This window comes from Syngnathus leptorhynchus, chromosome 1 (assembly GCF_054491065.1).
Source record: "Syngnathus leptorhynchus isolate UIUO chromosome 1, UIUO_Slep, whole genome shotgun sequence".
Taxonomy (NCBI): domain Eukaryota; kingdom Metazoa; phylum Chordata; class Actinopteri; order Syngnathiformes; family Syngnathidae; genus Syngnathus; species Syngnathus leptorhynchus.
Window position 1 is genome coordinate 16,894,790 of NC_141195.1, and position 19,613 is coordinate 16,914,402.

Consider the following 19,613-nt stretch of genomic DNA (forward strand, 5'->3'; position numbering starts at 1 on the left):
TGACTTTTATTTAACAAGTGTCATACTCCCTCCACTCCAACCCTTTTGCTGCCCACCCACACAGTCCGCGACCCCAGAATTCACCCTAAAAAAAATTCTATGATTAAAAAGGTAATCAAAAACAGTGTCTCGAAAAATGGTCAACGCTGTGGAGGACGGCATAAGTGTCTAAAACGGCTGCACTTAGAGATGCTGGGTTCAAAGACTACAGAAGGTAGTGTCCATCTGAGCAGGCTTGAGGCGGTCTATTGTGATCTGCTCTGCTTGACCTTCAATGTCCACAACGAAACCTTTAGCCCTTCCATGGGCCCCTTGTAGGGGGGCTGCAGTGGGTGGTAGAGGTTGCTATTGGAGACGATGACTTGGCTGTTGGTAAGTTTAACCCAGGATGCGATGAATGCCCGCACCACCACTCCTGAGGTAGTCCATGACAGGGGCCACTTGTGGTGGTTCTATCAACTAGGTGGGTGGTATGGAGGCAGGGGTCCTACCAAGAATGTCTGCAGCCATGGTAGTGTAATCAAGCCCCAGGTTGATGACCCCCTACTGACCAGGAGAGGCAGTCAGAAGCGTAATTGTCCTTGCCAGCCACGTGCTGGCTAGCTGTAGTGAATTCCAATATGGCAACAAGCTGACATTGCTACAACGCCCAGACCATGTCTCCGAGGTCTTGGCCACAAAGGCAGCGAACTACCGGTCCTCCATGAGAAACTGGAAGTGTTGGTGATGAGGAAAAGTCCAAGGAGCGTTTTGTCAAGGTGCTGTAGTTCCTCTTGCTGTCATGGAGTTGCCTGCTGACAAAAGCAATCTTGGCAAAGACTTCCTCCTTAGGCCCTTTCCCCTACATGGTCTCATACAAGGGCAGCATGATCTGAGCTCCCTTGGGAATGAACCGGTTGTAAAAGTTCACCATGTCCAAGAACTCCTGCAGGGACTTTACAGTGGTGGAGGGTGAAAAACTGGCAACGGTGTCCGCCCTGGCCAGAAGGGGAGTGGCTCCCTGTGGCGTGACATAGTGGCCAAGAAAAGTAATTGCTGAGTTGATAATGAGGCCATGAGTTGCTCGAACTGTGTCAGGTGGCCATTGCATATGCACTGGCCATCAGGATGTCGTCCAAAAAAAACAGCCGCCGAAATGCCTGCGCTGCCCCCTTGAGGCTGAAAGGCACCCTCAGAAACTCGAAAAAGCCAAAGGGCGTGACGATTGCTGTTTTCGATACATCCTGAGGATGTCCAGGTCTGCACCAGGTCTGCCTCGGAAAAAAAAAAGATGGTGGCCCTGCCAGGTGGGCGGAGAAGTCCTTCATGTGCCGGATGAGATGCCGGTCAGGGGTGGCGTTGTTCAAGAGATGGAAATTGCCACAGGGGCTGCCGAGAACGTGGACTTGAGGAAGTGAGGTCACAAAACTGGGTGAGCGGGGGCACGTAGCAAAAAAGAAACCACATCCATAAGGTGACAGTTGGCATTATTCACATGCAGATTAAATACACAGAGAAAGTATGCACCCAGCAGTGGCTAGGATATAGAGACCATTAAAAAAGTCCCTGCCGAAACACCATCCACCAAAACACACCTCCACATACCTGGGGCTGTAGGTTGGCGTGCCGTTGGCCACTTCCATCAGGGGTATGTCTATTGGCTATGAAGTACAGAATGCTGCGATGAATCAGTAAATATTCTTCAAAGTTTACATCAACTCTTAACCCATCAAGGTTATTATTATTATATTGTGCATGGGAGCCTGTGTTCCACTAGTTGAGAATCACTGTATTATAAAATGAAGCCACACAGATTTTTTGGGTCATTTTCTCACATGCGCCACAAGTAAATGATTAAATCATCAAAACCAATACAACTGTAGATATCTAAATAGAATATTGTTTTTGAAAATATAATTCATTTCATGATGGAATGTCAAATATATTTCCAACGGATGCTGATGATGATGATGAAGATGATGATGAATAACATTTGCTACCATTTTCTTTGGACTGCTGTCATTGTTTTGAATCAGTTCGCATCAAACGTGAGAGAAGTGTGCGCTCCACGTTGGTCGACAATACCAATTTTCCATCAAGGGCAAATATGCGATGATGATTTTTTTTTTTTTTGGGGGGGGGGGACTCGGTGAGTCAGGTGCGCTCGCGGAGACTGTCGCTTTAAGAGGTTGTTGCATGGAGAAGCTGGTGATTTTCCACTCAAACTGATATTAAAGCAAGCGGCTCCAACGAGCGTCATGGTCACGCGGGAAAATTGCTTTAATTGTTTCAATCAACGTTGAACGAGGAGCAAGCTGCCCCGCAGACAGGTAAATCCTTTCTTGGGTAATTTACACGTGAAGCCACAAAATGGCATTAGGACATTTAACGGGACGAGGAATGAATTGTGATTTTAATGTTATGCACATGCATGTTGTCAGTCTTTGACGATAAGACGTCATGTTTTATTTGTATGAAAGCTTTGGTCATTGATCCTCGTTCATTTCCACGTGAAGATGAGAGCACAATGTTAGACAAGCATCTCCTCACTGCTACTTTTTTTTTTTTTTTCAAGGATAAAAGATTAATTCGTCAACCAAATCAATGACTGACTGGCTTAATTTCGAACCCTACCTAGACTGATTATTTGAAATGCCCAGTTACTCTTTTGCTAACTACAAAACCATGTCATGATATAACCTGAGTTATCCCAAATTGTGAGCTTTGAGTGTTTATTTTTAACTCCTTCATCCAACTTGCAATTCAAATTCATATCATTTGGCACAGTCACACAAGATAAATATTTGATGCATGCCATGTATGTACTTATTTACATAAGTGTGTGATCTATGTATAGAGCTGTTAAAAAAAAAATTCCACCACCCTTGAGTGATAACAATACATATAGTTAATTGAAGAGCTAGCCATCTTCCATGGCTTTCTTCAACATCTCATCAATAGCTCCATCATTGTTCAAATGTTTTAAGACATTCCATGTTTTCAAGTTTTCGTCACACCTGTAATCGTACAGCCAGCTATAGTTATTAAAATGACCAAAACCCCCAAAGAAAAACTAGGTGGTCTGATAATTTTTGGGCAACTGCAGTTTTAGTTTACCCTTACAATAATGAATAAATCTCCATCAAAGCACTATTTCAGGTTTTTAACTCCCATTCTTATTCCAGTCTTTATTTTTCTTTCTTTAAAGAATTATACATGACTGTGAACCTCATCCTCTCTCTGCACAATAGTTTACACAGTGACTGTTAAAATGTTATATAACAAATGTAGCCCATAGAGCATAACATGGGCCAAAATGCGATGGATTATGTTGTCATGCAGAGTTTAGAGAAGTCGAGCGTGTGTGATAGTCTGTGTGTGAGAGTGGGATAGTACTTGTCATCCACCGGTTCCTGTTCCCCTGTTAAACTGTGCAAATCCTGTCCAAGACCTTATTAGTTAATAATTGATGGTCACACGCCGGCCATTGTGGACTCACTCCGAGTGGCGTCTAAACAGACTGGAAGAAATTACATCCGTGTTTCCTTTTAGGATATGTTATTGGCTCATACTGGACGTGTTTACACAGCACAGATGATAAAGCACGTGTTGTGGCATTATGGAGGACAAGGATTCAAAGCGGTTTGCATACCAGGGCAACATGTTCATTGAGTGAATGTCAAAGTGTTAAGAGTGACAAAAGCATGCTTTTGATTATCTTTGTGATGCGTGAGTGTGCAACGGAAAATTCAAGGACATTGTGTTGGTAGGACTTGACAAGTTGACGCAGACTGTGTTCTGTTAGAATTACAGAAGGTCCGTTAGTCCGTCACTGACGAAAACTTATTTTGCAGGGTGTGGCCAGGCCACTGACAAATTCAAATAAAAGGCATGCGTTGATTAAAAAGCTTTAAGCCTTAAGTGACTAAATAAAAACACTCGACTGGAATTTTTAGGCTTGCACGTTGTTTGAAAAAATACGTCATTGCAAAGTGATCAGCCTGACAGGAATAATTTTCTAGTCATCGTCACTTTTTAAATGGCCAAACGTTTCCACGATGTGTTGGTATGAAATATTATTGCGGCATTTAAATTGGCGATTGATTTGCTGAGTCAGATCACTTCACTTCATTGAAGGTGCGCCTTATAGTCCGGAAAATACGGTACTCTTATTAATTTCTACAAAGATAGTTGCTCCATCAGAGCACACACACGGCACATACAGCTTGGTAACTTTTCCATTATGCATAAGGCACAGCTCATTAACGTCATGACACATAGATAACAAAATATGCAGTCGATAACGAGACATTCTTATGAGGATGTTTTTCCTTCTTTTCCCCTCCCTTTTCTTCCCTTCCGTATTCCTGCTTGCAGATAGTATAAAACCTTCTGATCTGAAGTCTGACCTTGTTGTTTCATCTGCGGAAGTGCATCGTGTACTGACTGGTCCATTTACAAAGTAGCAAACGGCACAGAATATGGAAGATTAAATATTTTATTTTTTATTTTTATAAAGACCCACCCAATGGTTTTAGACGTAGCTAAGAGAAAATGCCTTCCAGATAACTGATGATGGATGTTTGGTTGCCAGGGAAATGACGAGTCAGTCGCTTCTCTGCCACCTGGAATTATCCTGGCACCTAATATTTGAATACATTATGAAAAATTCTCTCGATCTGTATCGGAAACCAAACATTTACATTGACCACTTTGATATTTTATAGCCGCTAACGGCTTGCATGAAGGAATCGACAGCGTGAAGGCTGCCCCCTGTGGTCACACTTTGATTGATTTATTATTTATTTCCTCTGCCTAGCCTTGTTATCTAGGAATTCACATAAGAGATACCAGGGCAACTCCACAGCAAAGTTTAACTTCACTGCAGAGCATGTTTGCAAACGGTTCGGTCACCTTTCACACAAATATTGGTACGTGCAAATATAATGTTAAGAAAAAATGTTGATTTGAATTTTGGTTTACTTATTTTGATTTACATGTCACGATGGTAAACAGTAAATTAAATCATCACAATGTAATGTGTATTTTTTATTATTAAGATAAATTGGAATTGCTTTTTAAAAAAAAAAAAAAAAAAGTGGAGCCCATTCCATGCATCCAAGCATCCATATTCAGAATTTTCCTCACGAGTCTATCCCAGCCGTCATCGGGTAGTAAGCGGGGGCACCTTGAACCGGTTACCAGGGCACACAGAGATAAACAACTCACAACTATGGCCAATTTGTGTGCTCAATCGGCCTGCTATGTATATATATTTATTATGTGGAAGGAAACCCACGCAGGCCCGGGGAGAACATGCAAACTCCACACAGAAAGGCCAGAGTCGGAATTGAACCCACAACCCACACTGTGAGGCAGACATGCTAATCAGCGCGCCACCGTGCCTTCACGGACTAAATGGATTCAATGATAAGCCCATAAAGCAAATAGCGTCGTCAACCTTTTAAGTGTGCCAGGAATAGGTTTCGCATAAAGACACGTTTTGACAGAAGCTTTGTTTTATTGCTCATTTGAAGATTCTCCTTCATCAGGTCACTGACATAAACCAGGCACAGATGGATGCACCTATTTTTTTTGCAGTCTTTCCGTGCAGCCAGCTATCAAATGACCCGCGGCTCGGTATCTGTCCAAGGCCGAGTGGGGCGACCCCTGTCCAAAAGTATTAGTTGAAGCCAAACTTTGTTTTCCCTCACCCCACTTTTGTCTTCTGCATCTCCAACTTGAATTAGGTGTGTGTGTGCGTGTGTTTGAGTGTGTGTGTGTGTGTGTGTGTGTGTGTGTGTGTGTTGGGGGTGGGATAGGGAGAAGTGGAAATTTACAGTCTCCCATGTTTGTACCTGAGTTGTCTGTCAAAGCAAGGCTCCGTCCAATCCCTGCTTTGGATTTAATTGTCTTTAGCCGAGGGGCGGGCCCTGCTGTCAGCTCCACTTCTAGTGACCCGAGCTGGCATAAATACACTTAGTACAGAGGAATGGTGACAGCTGACGACGACAAACTTTGATATTGTTGCAGCCATGAAGGAAATGTAAGTTTTATTTGATTGTCTTCAATAGTGTGTTGTGTTTAGACGGAGTTTTTTTTGAAATTATTTTAATCATAACAATCAAATCATATTTGTTGGAAGCTTATGTGGATCATTTAATTCAGACATCTATCTTCTGTTTTCTGGAATTACTTTCACAATCCGGCAGATAGAAATGGTGGCTTCTACAAAATTGCAAAACAACTTCAGAAGACTCAATTTGACAGATTCGACTATTTATTGATGCAAATGAATTGCGTTAAATCCCAAAGACAGTTTGATTGAACAGCACAGCGAGCGTCAACGGTACCAGAAGTCAGGCGAGCAGGTGCAGGAGCATTACAGGAGCAAAAGAGAAGGAAAAGCAGCGAGAGGATGAGAAATGGTGTGGGTGCGATCCAGTTATGTAATGAGGCTGGAGAATGAAAAGCTACTCAGTTTGACTTGTCATGCATAACAAGGAGGTGAAAAAAATGCCCGAAAATAATGACACATTGCTCACACTTGGACCAAGGTCTGTTGAGGTGAAAGAATTTGTCGATCCCAGTATGAACGTTGAAAGTTTGGTTGTAAAATGTTTTTTTTTATGATCGCCTTGCTTTTATTTGCTTTGGCGTCACATTGGGCAATTCACCTCATATTTCACAATAGGTTTTGACCCACCAGCAATGTGAGCTCTCGCTGGTCAGGAAATGGAATGATGTACCATGTCAATTAAGACAGTTTATCTTTCCTAGAAACGACATTATAATGATTGGCCTTGGTGTAAGCTTGTGGGTAAGCAGGCTAGGCGTTATCTTCCTCTCTAAATTTGGACCTATGAGTGCTGTGGCACAAGATACATGTCAACTCTTACTGGAAGTGCATATTTTGTTAATTTAATTCCCTTGCTATTTAATCATGGAAACCGGATTAATTCACCTTTTTACTAGTTGATGGCGACTTGAGTTGATTTTGAAAAATAATCTCGCCGACACCCTTCCCATTATTGTTATGATTTTATCCAATCAGTATATTATAAATAAAAATAGAAACGCATATAAAAAAAAATAAACCTATTGATACAAAACGTTTTTTTCCCCTCAAAACTCCAGCGTCTCCAATTTGAAAATCGCATTCTACTACATTCCAATGTCTGTTTGAATTTGATGATTATTATTATTATTAAAAACGCAGGTTGCCGTCACGATTCTACCTTTCCAATTGATTTAATTTGACGAGGCTTGCTTCAATTTAACTCTGCCACCCAAACATTTCTCACGTCTCCAATGACCTCGGTGCATCAGATGCTCAGATTAGCAAGATTAGCCAACATGCCAGGGAATCTCACGTACTCAGTGATTACGCAGCACTCTGCAACGCAATCAGGAGACGATATTATCTCCCTAATGCCCGGCGCTTCGTCCCGCTCACCTCTGCCATCGTCCATTTACTCGCTAAGCGCGTGCCCTCTGTTACGTCGCCCGCAGCATGGCCCAGAAAGAGAAGCTTCAATGCCTGAAGGATTTCCACAAGGACACGTTGAAACCCTCACCGGGGAAGAGCCCAGGCACGCGGCCCGAAGATGAGGCCGAAGGCAAAGCTCCGCAGAGGGAGAAGTGGGCCAGCAAGCTCGACTTTGTTTTGTCCGTAGCCGGAGGCTTCGTCGGATTAGGAAATGTCTGGCGTTTCCCTTACCTTTGTTATAAGAATGGTGGAGGTAAGTAGGAAGATGCACAAAAGCCAAAGTGGTTGAAGCGGTGAGAAGTTAACTGATCAGCTTTCTTTCTCACCCAGGTGCATTCCTCATCCCTTACTTCATCTTCCTGTTTGGGGGAGGGCTGCCAGTCTTCTTCCTGGAAGTGGCACTGGGTCAGTACACCTCTGAAGGAGGCATCACCTGCTGGGCCAAACTTTGCCCCATCTTCACGGGTCAGTCCAAATACTTTTCTGCCTCACTGCTGATCAGATGTTTGATGTCACTGACCATCAGTAATTCTCAGCCACTGTGCTGGAGCACATTTCGGGGTGCTGTGAGAGATTAGCACAGTTCTCCCACGTTTGAGTTTCCATCCCAAAATTCAGTTTGAGAACCTTTCTGGCTGTCAAGATTACCGCAACGCATAGTACATTTTATGCTATCCGTGGCAAATTTCTTGGGACAGGGACATCTCTAGGCAAGAAGACTCAAGCAGTGTAGCTTTGTGGACAAACTGCGGTAACACCTGCTCGAGGAGTGCCGTGTTTTCATCAATGGTGTTAAAGAGTAGGAACTGTAGCAAGCGTCAAAGCACTGTGACGTCTGTGAAGCTTCTCGAACTGGTGCTAAACTGCAGTCGGGGACAGAAAAAAAATCCTCATAATTGATCCTGATAATTATGGAATCCAGTTGCGGGCCAGATTGACCAATTTGGCGGGCCGGATTTGGCCCAGGGCCCACCAGTTGATGATCGATCATTTGCTGTTAGAGATTCACTGTTATATTAGGAGCTCCTAATATTTGAGGTGGGGTGGATTTCATTTTTTTCATTGTACCATGAAATCATGAAATCTCTGGACCACAGATGAACCTAAAGTTGAATCTCTGCAGACGGGCGACACCTTTTCTCAAATACAAAACAAATTAAGAGATGATCATTTATAGACAATCATTCTTCATTCAGCATTGAAGATGAATTATCCGGTGAGCACATACCAAGGCACAGATGATGCATTGCAGCTTGTTTATCCGTGTGATGGGTTCTTGGTTGTCATAGAAACAGACGAGACAAAAAAAAGAGAGAAGTTGCCTAGCAATGAGCACTGCATGATGTGTTGCCACTACCCTTGTTCATTTTCACATTGAGGATATTTCTAAAGATGAAGGCACGCTGTTTTGGGGCAGAACACGTAGAGTGTAGGCACTGCGCCCGGCCTTTCTATGAGGCATAGTGGCCGTCTGGCCATTAGGTACGAAAGTCTGCACGTATCCACAAAGTGGCCAAGCACACGTCATCGGTCCCCACCTCGAGAGCTTTTTATCACACCTGTCACATGCACACGGGTTTGCATTTGGCATCATGAGGTGTCAAAGTGATTTGTATAAAAATACTGTAGGGCAAGCAAGAGGGAGCAGGGCAATTCTTTGTTGAGGTTCACAGCAAAGTCATCCAAGAATAGCACAAAATCAGAGAGATGCTTCCCCCTCGTTGACCTCATTTATGAGAATGGCTATCGGTAGTTGTAATGAGTTGCTCAACAACAGCGCTTTGTTTACACGGACGTCTTTTTCTTTCGGTATCTAGTTGTGCTGTGGACCCTTGGAACATGAATAGCTCACTGGTAGAAGAACAATGGACAATTTGTCCTGAAATTTCAACGCTAATCTTGTGCAGACGTTGATTAAGGACATCAAAATGAGACGTGCTGTGTCTGTTCAAATTTGATGTTTTGTTTGCGCATGTACCCTTTGCCCCAGATGTCGGTGATAAGATGATAAGGGAAACCGTCATGGAGCAACTGAAATGAAAAAGAAACTTATTCACATGACCAGTACTCAAGGATTTGGTTTTATTTACAAATTTGTATTATGCATGAATGAATAGTTGAACACATTGAGTTACTATTTGTCATCTTGATTTTGGATAAGTTCAGAAATTTGTCTTCATGCTCCAACAAAACTGCCGTTATGTCCGGACTATAAACTGCGCAAAATGAAATGAGTGGAAAATCCCGTATAAACCGCTCCTGACTATAAACTGCAGGTGTTTTAAATGAAATGTGCTCATTTCTATTACCTGTATTACGACAACAAATCCTCTTACAATATCATAAAACAAACATGACAAATTCATAGATAAACCGCAGCGTTCACAGCTTGCGCAAAAAGTAGCAGTTTATAGTCCGGAAATGACGGTAATAAACTTGTGCTACTGTGAGGTTTTGAGAACTGAAATAAACAATAGGTCTGTAAAAATGAAGCACTGTGCAGATGTGTTCAAAAGTGTGGAGAGAGAATTAATGAACAGATGGTGTTCCATGAACATTCTGTGCCTGGAGCGGATAACCTTCTACACAAGCAGACGCTGCATGAGAATATCATCCTTAAAAGCTTCACCTTGAATATAAACATGCTTACATACTGTACATGAAATCAAATATGGAAGAGACGCTTTTACAATGGCTCAAATCAATCAAAAAAAAAAAAGTGTGTGAAAGGTGTTGAGCTGCATAGTGTCAAATCCACAGCAAATTATCACTCGGCAGCTGTTTGGTTTTATGGTTGCCGCTGACAAAGTTAGCCACAGTGGAAGAATTTGGCAACTTAAGAGCCAAATTTTTCCCCAGCGGGTTTTGGAGGACGACGACGACGACGGAGCTAAAACGTATCACTATCTGGCAAGACATGTTGACTCGTAGCGGTAATGTCAGAAGTCACAGCACGTCGACATTTTATCAGGTTCATTTTGAGAGCTTCCGCCATTCTTCATTACACGGTTCCCTGCGATGTTGTGGAAACATAGCTCGGAGCTTATGGTCCATATGATAGCATCACGCGCTTGATTTTGGATTCGGCATCTTCATAGCCGTGTCAAGTGTCTTAGCACCTACCTTCAAATTTGGTGACCGTGACAACTTTCCATAGGTGCTCTATTACATTATCTTAGGCTTCTATTTTTTTTTTCTGTAGCTTCTGCCCTTCTGTATTCACATTGATGGATTATTTGATGAATAGACTTACCAATGGGATCCTTGTATATAAATTGGTGTAGTTAAGTGGCAAGCAGTAACGGCACATTTAATTTCCCTTTTCTTCTCTGCAGGTATTGGCTATGCCTCAATCGTGATCGTCTCCCTGCTGAATATCTACTACATAGTGATCTTGGCTTGGGGTCTCTACTACCTATTTCAATGCTTTCAGCCTGAGCTCCCCTGGGCCAAATGCAAGCAGCCCTGGAACACAGAACATTGTGTGGAGGACACGATTCGAAAAAACAAGTCCCTTTGGCTGATGGCCAATGTTACCAATTTTACCTCCCCTGTTACAGAATTCTGGGAGTGAGTATTTACTGACTGACTGGCTGGCGCTTACTTGATGTTATTTGTCAAATTCTCTGACCAGTGTCGTAAAAAATGAGATCCCAATGAATATGCAATGTGCATCCCGCGCAGACGTAACGTCCTGAGCATCTCCTCCGGGATCGAAGAAATCGGGCCCCTCAAGTGGGATCTGGCCCTTTGTCTGTTGGCAGTGTGGATTATCTGCTTCTTCTGCATCTGGAAAGGAGTCAAGTCCACTGGGAAAGTGAGTGGGATGATTATTGTTTTTTATTTGGTCTCCCCTAAACTGGGTCAGGACAGCAAAGCAAATGAACTCTCCTATAATAAGTATGACCTGTATTTGATCTCTGTTTTGAAAGCTAGACTTATCTTGTGCTGTATTCTGAACACAGTTGACCAAAGGCTATGCCTGGCAATGATAGAAGAGAAAACTAATGGCATCTTTGTCTGATCTAGGTTGTGTACATAACAGCAACCTTCCCGTTTGTGATGCTGATTGTGCTGCTCGTACGAGGAGTGACCCTGCCCGGGGCATCGGAGGGCATCAAGTTTTACCTTTACCCCAACCTGACTCGCCTGCAGGACCCAGAGGTAACGCTGGAAATGTCTTTGTGCGTTATCCACAAGCAGAATTTCATATTCAGGTTACAAGTTGGGGATTGTATATGGACAAATCTTGTGGGGGGGTTGTCATTTTTTGTGCTCACATTTGCAAAGAATTATTAAAACGAGTCCAAAATTAGCAAAAGAAAATTGTCAATAATTTTTAATATTATTTCTTTTCTGCATAACAACACTTTTTTGGGGGGTGCTGTTACAAATGAATGGCATTTCAATTTGTTTCAATAGAGTCAATTAATTTGATATGTTTAGCTAGCTAGGGCCAAACCGATATGGATTTTAGAAGTCCGATTCTGATAAAGAATAAAATTTCACTCGACAATAATTTGGCAAATCTAATAAATAAAACAATTAATGTTTAGAAACCTTAACACTTACAATGAAGATAGGACTTTCATTTAGTAACAGACATCTGTGGCTAAATTCATTTCAATGCTCGGGACGTGTTCACCAAGTGATCTTGTCCTAACTCAAAGGTGTGGATTGACGCGGGTACCCAGATTTTCTTCTCCTACGCCATTTGTTTGGGTGCCATGACATCGCTGGGGAGCTACAACAAATACAAATACAACTGCTACAGGTGAGCGACAGCTCCTCCGGGAGAGGGAGGGGGGGGCGGCTGGGCAGTAGTGATGCGTCTCAGACGGCTACGTAAAAAGAGAATGGGAACTTCGGTTCTGTCTGTGTTCATTAACAACCTTCATGACATATGTGTGACATAGGGACTGTTTGCTGCTGGGAGTCCTCAACAGCGGCACCAGCTTTGTGTCTGGCTTCGCAATATTTTCCGTCCTGGGCTTCATGGCACAAGAACAAGGGGTGGACATTGCCGATGTGGCAGAGTCAGGTACGAGGGTTCCAGGTGCTGGCAGTAGCGATGGTAGGCGCTGCTGCCAAACAGAAAAGACAATTGGAGATTTAGCCCCCCCCCCCCAAAAAAAAAAAAAATTAAGAAACGCTGCTGAAATGCAGGGGGATCGGCAATTGCACACTCCTTGGGGAAAAAAAAAAAAAAGAAAGCCCCAAAGAACCGATAGGCACGTGTGATTCCTGCTTCACTCTGCGAAGGGCAGATTTCACGGTGTGGGTCAGGTGCCCAGAGGATTGGCTTGACATCACTTCAACAAGCGCACCCATGCAGCTTCCCTTTTGCGTCCTCGTGTCCCACATTCAAGCTGCTCGTGTCCTGTTGTAGCTCAGGGACACAGCTAAGAAGATTGGGCCTCGCGTGCAATCATTGGCCATGAGCTCCTCGCTGCCAGTGATGCTCCTCTTCCTCCTCCTCCTCTTCCTCTCAGTTCTGTTAACAAGCTGTGAATCGCCAGAGGTGGATGACATCCGTTTTGGATTCCTTTTTCTTTTTCCTTGACTGAGATGTCCTGCCTTTCCGTATGCTCGCTGCTGTAAATCAACTCTTGCTTGGCTTCGACCCCAATCAAGTCTCGTGACCTCAAATGACACCATCGTGGCTATAGGACTGTGATGGTTGTACACAGTGTTTTTGATTTTCCTCTTTAATGAGAGCACAGCGCTTTGATGATGCTTAAAACCAAGTGGACTCTGGTCATGTGACACCCGACAACTTCTTTACCACCCACTTCATTTAATTTGTTCTGCAGTTCACCAAGTCACTCGTATAGCTGCTAACAGGTTTATAAGCACTTGATGGTCAGATACTTGGAGAAATGAATACTAGGTGCCCATACCGGAGTCTGATGTTGAAATGTACTAGTACAGTCAATGGAACAATTGCTCATTGCCAATAGCTTCTTCAAATAATCACTCTCCTATATTGGACCCATCTATTTCTTTCATGACAATTTTGCCATAATAATGAGAATACTGTAAAGTATATTGTATGTGGATTCCAAACACAATACAGGGTAGAGGTTTTTTTTTTTACCTACGCTGTACGTTGGTGAAGGTGAGTTAATTGTGTTTAGCTGAATTGCCAATTGTATATATTTTTGTTGCAGTGACATTTTCAATCCACTCTCCTCTTTCGGCTTCAATGTGCGGCCGTGGCCCAAAGAAAGTAGTTTGCTCAATTATTTTAATAATTGAGAAGGGGCAACCCACTTGGCTGCATTTTAGCAACTGTCCAAAAATCCGGAAGTATTCAGCTCCTGTTTATTCTTTTCATGTTGAAGAGCATATTTGTCATACCTGTCGGGTTGTTATGCTGTATTGCTTATGCATTATCTGTCTTCATTGTGCACTGCTTTGTCAGAATTTACGTTTGGGGACTCAGTAAAGATTTATCGTAGTTCTCAGAATAAATGCCATACGATGGCCAGTGTTTTTTTCCGACAATGAATAGGAGCTGAGTAGTTGACATGAAAGCGCTGTTGTGAATGATGGACTAGATGGGTGAACAAAATGGGTTGCGGCTTTCCACGATATTGGTATCATCACACACTCATTGCTTTGTTCACTTGTAAATGTAAGATAGTAAAAGCTTGAGTCATGTTTTTATTCCAGTACTATATTTTAAGATCTAACGGAGATGTTACATTTCTTTGAAGGTGCGTTTTATGGACAGTATGAGTGACTAGGTGAACTATATGACTAATTAAAAGCCAAGTTAATGTATAAATGGTCTGTTTCAATGAGGCTGAGTTCGTGTTGCTTTCATTATGACTAATGTATTATCTTTATTACTTTCCTGCAAGTAAACACTTACCCAACACAAAAGCATCCGTAGATATTCATAGTGACTCAGCTCGCAATGAAACATTTTTATTTTATTTTTTTTAAACCTTTGAGCTGTTCCCTAGATGAGGTCATACTTCCTGTACAGTTGAGAGGGTGACATACATTGTTCAGCCTCACTAGCTCAGTCATTTGATGACAATACGTTTTTGTTTTTTTTACCCCAATATGCTTGTCGTCCAATCTTAAATTAGCCAAGCGTTGTTAACGCTGTCCTTTACCCCCTCTCCTCCCCTTCCCCAATCTGTTTTCCCCTCCAGGTCCCGGCTTGGCTTTCATCGCTTACCCTAAAGCAGTGTCCATGATGCCGCTGCCAACTTTCTGGGCCATCCTCTTCTTTATCATGCTGCTGCTACTTGGTCTTGACAGCCAGGTATGTGCTCAATGTATGACATTTATCAATGGCGGAAAATGAAATACTTTTACTCGTATTTTTCCTCTACTCTTGATCAAAACAAAAAAATGACCATATATTGGTAAAAATTTCTACTCTGGATAACGTCTATGAATCGATCTTTTTGCTTTTGCAGTTTGTTGAGGTGGAAGGACAGATCACGTCCATTGTAGATCTGTATCCGGCCCTCCTCAGGCAGGGTTACCGGCGAGAGATCTTCATCGCCATCATGTGTTTCCTAAGTTATCTCCTGGGACTCGCTATGGTAACCAAGGTAAGTCCTCACTTTTAGCCTGTGTTGATTCTATTTGGAGAAGCGAAAGAGACTCTCGGTCACGTCAGCGACTTTCCGCTGGCCTTGGTGTTGCGACCAAATATGGCTTGCTACGTTTTCTCTCCTGGCATTCTTGCGCATCCTAGAATGGAACAGTTGGTCATCTTGCACGTACTTTCAGCACCTGTTGAACTCTGCTTCAGTCCGTCGGGCACAGACATTCTTGTGCTTAACATTGGACATCCCGGCCTACCCGTTGTTTTTAATGTCACCTTCCATCTCTGCAACTCTCTTCAATTGCACACACTCAGATTGATGCCACAATTCTTCTTCCCCAGGGTGGCATGTACGTGTTTCAACTCTTCGACTACTATGCAGCCAGCGGTGTGTGCCTTTTGTGGGTTGCATTTTTTGAATGCATTGCTGTAGCCTGGGTTTATGGTAAGTGGACGTGACTTTGATTGGTTTCTTTGAGTTGTTTAGCAAAGTAATGATTCCAAAGAGTTGCAAAAACACAAATGAACTCTGCGCCCTTCTGGGTTGGCTCACAATCCTGGGTTGGATTTTTTTTTTTTTTTTTTTTTACAGTGAATGAATGTGTGCATTATACATTTCTCAAATTAATTGCTCAATTAATCGTTAATCTGTATTTTCCTCTGCCAAAAATGGTGTCCTATGTGTTAATAACAAATGTGTTGAGAAATGGATAGATGACCTGGTGAACTAGTTCTGCCTGGAAAATACTAAGCGTCTATCAAGCTATATGATTGTAACCAGATAGGATATCGTTCGCACAGACAGATAAGCACTTGTAAAGCAATTTCCATGTTGATGGATATTGGAGGCCATTTCTCAATAACAAAAGTTTTCCTCCCACCAATATGTGTCAGGAGTTGATAATTTTTACGATGGAGTTGAGGATATGATTGGCTACAGACCAAACTCGTGGATGAAATGGAGCTGGACCATCATCACACCAGTCCTCTGCATGGTGAGACCATCACTGTCGTCATAACCTTTCTACGACGAAACATGGCCAACTTTGAACTATAAAACCCGATTTGTGTTTTGCCCCTCAGGGCTGTTTTGTCTTCTCGCTGGTCAAGTACAAGCCTTTGACCTATAACAAAGTGTACGAATACCCTGACTGGGCCATCGGCCTGGGTTGGTGCTTGGCCTTGTCCTCCATGATCTGTATCCCCATGGTGATGGTCATCAAGATCTTGCAATCTGAAGGACCCCTCATTGAAGTGAGTGGATACAAAGTGGGGATGTGAGCAACATCCATACTTTTAGATCCTTGCAAATGAAGCTACAGAAAAATGGTGACGAAACGGCTTGCAGCTTTTTAAACGCAACTCAACTGACGCTATAATGTCAAATCCCAAAATTATGAATGACAAAGAAATCTGTTGCATGATTTGCTGTGCAGCTCATGTTTTAACTGACCTTCCTGTTATTCAGGTGTAGAAATAAGTTTCGTGAAAAGAATACCTCTCCTTCAAGAAAGTTCTAAACGATGGTCTACATTTTGCTTCATAAATAATCAGTCAATGGTTCTCAAGCATTTTACACCAAATACCGTCCCCAAAACATCCCTCACTGTAAATTGCATTTGATGACTCAGCATCATAGTAAAAGTGATTGCTGGCTAAATGTTATTCTTTCCCACAGCGGATCAAAGCGGTGGCGGCTCCGGCAAAGTCAGGCGTGAGCTCCCGGCCCAAAGAGTACATGGTGCCGAAAAACAGCGAGCTGACTCAGCCCCTGGACCCCAATGGGAACAGCGGCTCCATCAAGCCCACCCACACCATTGTAGAAACAACCATGTGAGCGCTCTCTGTGAGAGGAATAAGATTCATGTGCTTTTCCTGTTCTTATCGTATTCGCTAACGTCGGTAGGTTTGCGTCGACCACCTTAGAGACCCTGTGGTTCCATATCTATGAGGAGAATTCTATATTGATGTGATTTTTGGCTCTCTATTTTTTACCATATCAATATTGTTAATGTTTCAGCTGTCGTTGCTGTAGTTTTGGCACTGATCGTATGGCAGTCCAGTATTTTCCACATTAGAACATGTTCAATGTTTACTACCTTTCTTCTTGTTGATTCCAGAGAGATGAGAAATTTTTGTGTCGGGCAAAAGAAGCAGGAATGAAATTCTCACTTCTCTTAAATTCAGCAGACTTAATGTGTTGTTAAAAAAAAAAAAAAAAAAAGGTAGGCGATGTGAGAACATCCTCTGTGACGGCGGCCGCTTTGTTACTGAGCTAATTTGTCGCATTCATCTGAATCTGAAAGACAATATATCATTCATAGATGAGCTCACATCTGTTAGGAGTATATCTTATACATTTAAACATATACTATACATTTTATTCTGCTTTGGTTGAAGGCCTTGGCCAAGTCTAGGTGCATTCATATGAAGCTCCGTGTTAAAAAAAAAAAAAAGAACAAATATGATCAAAATCACAATGATGAAAAAGGCATTTTAGAGTATATGTGTATTGCTTTTGTGACTGCAAAGGTCAGTCCCAGTGCATTTTTTTTTTTTTTTTTTAAACCTCTGCACTTTATTGCTGTTTCACCGTTATTGTAGTGTTTGTTTTGACTGGTGCAATGTGTTGCTGTAGAACATGCAACATGTTTCAGCAGGAAATATTTTACTATATAAATTGTCAAATTGATCAATGTTAATGAACCTTCGTCCATAGAACGGGTAGGAATCTAAAATAATACAGCTTGGTTCATGCATAATCCGTAAAGCAGGAGTGTCAAACTCAATTTTGTCGCGGGACGCATCGTAGTCATAGTTTTCTTCGGAGGGCCATTATGACCGTCAACGCCTTTTATTATATACAGTATAGGCTAGACAACAAGCTGATGAATAATTAGGTTTGAAACGAACAGACTAAAAATGTTCAAATATTTTTAAAAGATGAATAGTACCAAAACATTTTTAGCGATATCTATTTCTTTAAAAGTGAAGACAATTTGTAGTTTTAGTATTGACACATGATGTCGATGCACAATTGTCTTCGGGGGCCACATAAAATGATGTGGTGGGCCATATCTGGCCCCGGGCCTTGAGTTTGACACCTATGCCGTAAAGTAATCCTGCAAATAGAACTGTGCTTGTTTTTTTTTTTTTGGTTTTTTTTTCCCTTTCTCCCCTAACAACTCTGTTGGGCTCATTTCAACAGCAGACATTCTTGATTATGCTTCGTTTTTAACATTGACTTTAGCCAGTTGTATAGTAGAATTGCAATTGTTTGTAAATCACATATGCCTTTTGTAACAATTTTGTACATCATACAAACATCACGACTGATTGGAAACAACTCATAAATGTGTTTTAATTGTGCAATATTCAGTGTAGAAATGGCAACTTGTAAATGTTCAATGTTATGAATTAACCAGAATTAAAATGCAATACTGTATTCAAAAAAAGCAACAACTCATAAGAGTCCAACTTGCAGTTTCATCCACTAAAAATCTAAATGTACCAAAGTATGTAACTCACATTTGTCTACGTTTGGATGCACATTGCATCATTTCCACATAGACTACAATAAACACTGTTTCTTGGACAGATTTGATCATCATTTTCTCCTATATAATTCAATTAAAATAGATGTTTTATTACGTAGATCAATTTATTTCATGTGGAATACTGTACAGGGAGAGGAACCGTTTTTAATGCACGCTGTGGTGTTTTTTTTTTTTTTAATTGCGTTAAGTTTTCCCAGTTTGCACAGATGTGCTTGACATCATCAAAACTGATTAGACTATGGAGCGTCATCGTGAAAAAAAACCTTTGTGGGGAAAAAAAAAAAAATACAGCCTGACCACTATTAAGCGAATAATTAATCCTCTTTGCCAATTGCCATAAAAAATAGACAAGGGATTTGCAGAGAGATTCAAAGTTTTAACAGGAAATATTTTGCTGGACTTGTACAGGAAACGTAATGGAGAAAATGGAGGAAGTAAAGATTGATACAGTGTCCAGAGCAATGGGACACGAGGAATAAATAACAGGCGCAGTGATGGACAGACAGCTCTACCAGCAAATCCATATTCATCTACTTCATGTCCAGATCAGCAGCAAAAAATCCTCCAGGCAGCTTTTTGGTAGGCCGCAATGTAACTATTTTCTTATTCGGGCACCAGGATGCCATCGTCAGAACCCTATCTGACAGTAAATGCCAAGAAAAGCAAATGTACAATGAAAAGGCCTACCTGCTCCTTTCAGAAAATGTGAAAGTTCTTTAAACAAATCTTAGTCCATTGTAATCACGTATTTATTTGAAATGTAATGTGGCAGAGTAAAATGCTGAAAACAATTCTCATTGTTCTAATACTTCTGGACATAAATAAGTTAACCAACGCAATAGCTGGCCTGATAAAGGGCTCTGCTTAATGTTCCCCTCCTATTTTAAGTACTACGTTAATCTTTATGGGAACCTGTTTTCACCTTTATTGTCACTCATACAGCCCTTCACACTCCCTGCTGTAGCTCAGTGACACTTGACCTAAAAGTCAAGTCAAGTATATGACCCTCAATATATCT

The 19,613-nt window shown here is 41.8% G+C and overlaps 1 protein-coding gene across 3 annotated transcripts; it reads left to right on the top strand.

Annotated features, from left to right (window-relative positions):
* The first annotated feature begins 2,154 nt into the window (after positions 1–2,154).
* Positions 2,155–19,408, top strand: LOC147062301 (sodium- and chloride-dependent taurine transporter-like). 3 transcript variants are annotated; one of them, XM_085921597.1, is made up of 15 exons: positions 2,155–2,309; positions 7,492–7,721; positions 7,799–7,933; positions 10,804–11,038; positions 11,153–11,285; positions 11,498–11,632; positions 12,139–12,242; positions 12,385–12,509; positions 14,635–14,747; positions 14,905–15,042; positions 15,381–15,483; positions 15,933–16,033; positions 16,122–16,292; positions 16,717–16,871; positions 19,004–19,405. In XM_085921597.1, exons 2-15 carry the CDS (start codon positions 7,493–7,495, stop codon positions 19,038–19,040), a joined length of 1,914 nt encoding a protein of 637 aa, XP_085777723.1. In that variant the 5' UTR covers positions 2,155–2,309; position 7,492; the 3' UTR covers positions 19,041–19,405. The 3 variants fall into 3 exon arrangements, with proteins under 3 accessions (XP_085777723.1, XP_085777714.1, XP_085777733.1); XM_085921588.1 differs by lacking the exon at positions 2,155–2,309 and adding an exon at positions 4,767–6,025 and having other exon boundaries at positions 19,004–19,408; XM_085921607.1 differs by lacking the exons at positions 2,155–2,309; positions 19,004–19,405 and adding an exon at positions 4,809–6,025 and having other exon boundaries at positions 16,717–18,633.
* The last annotated feature ends 205 nt before the right edge of the window (positions 19,409–19,613 follow it).

Bases quoted from the DNA above. Each gene is read 5' to 3' on its own strand.
- LOC147062301 (XM_085921588.1), top strand. The intron at 11,633-12,138 runs GTAACGCTGGAA...CCTAACTCAAAG, and splicing joins CTCGCCTGCAGGACCCAGAG to GTGTGGATTGACGCGGGTAC. The intron at 16,034-16,121 runs GTGAGACCATCA...TTTGCCCCTCAG, and splicing joins TCACACCAGTCCTCTGCATG to GGCTGTTTTGTCTTCTCGCT.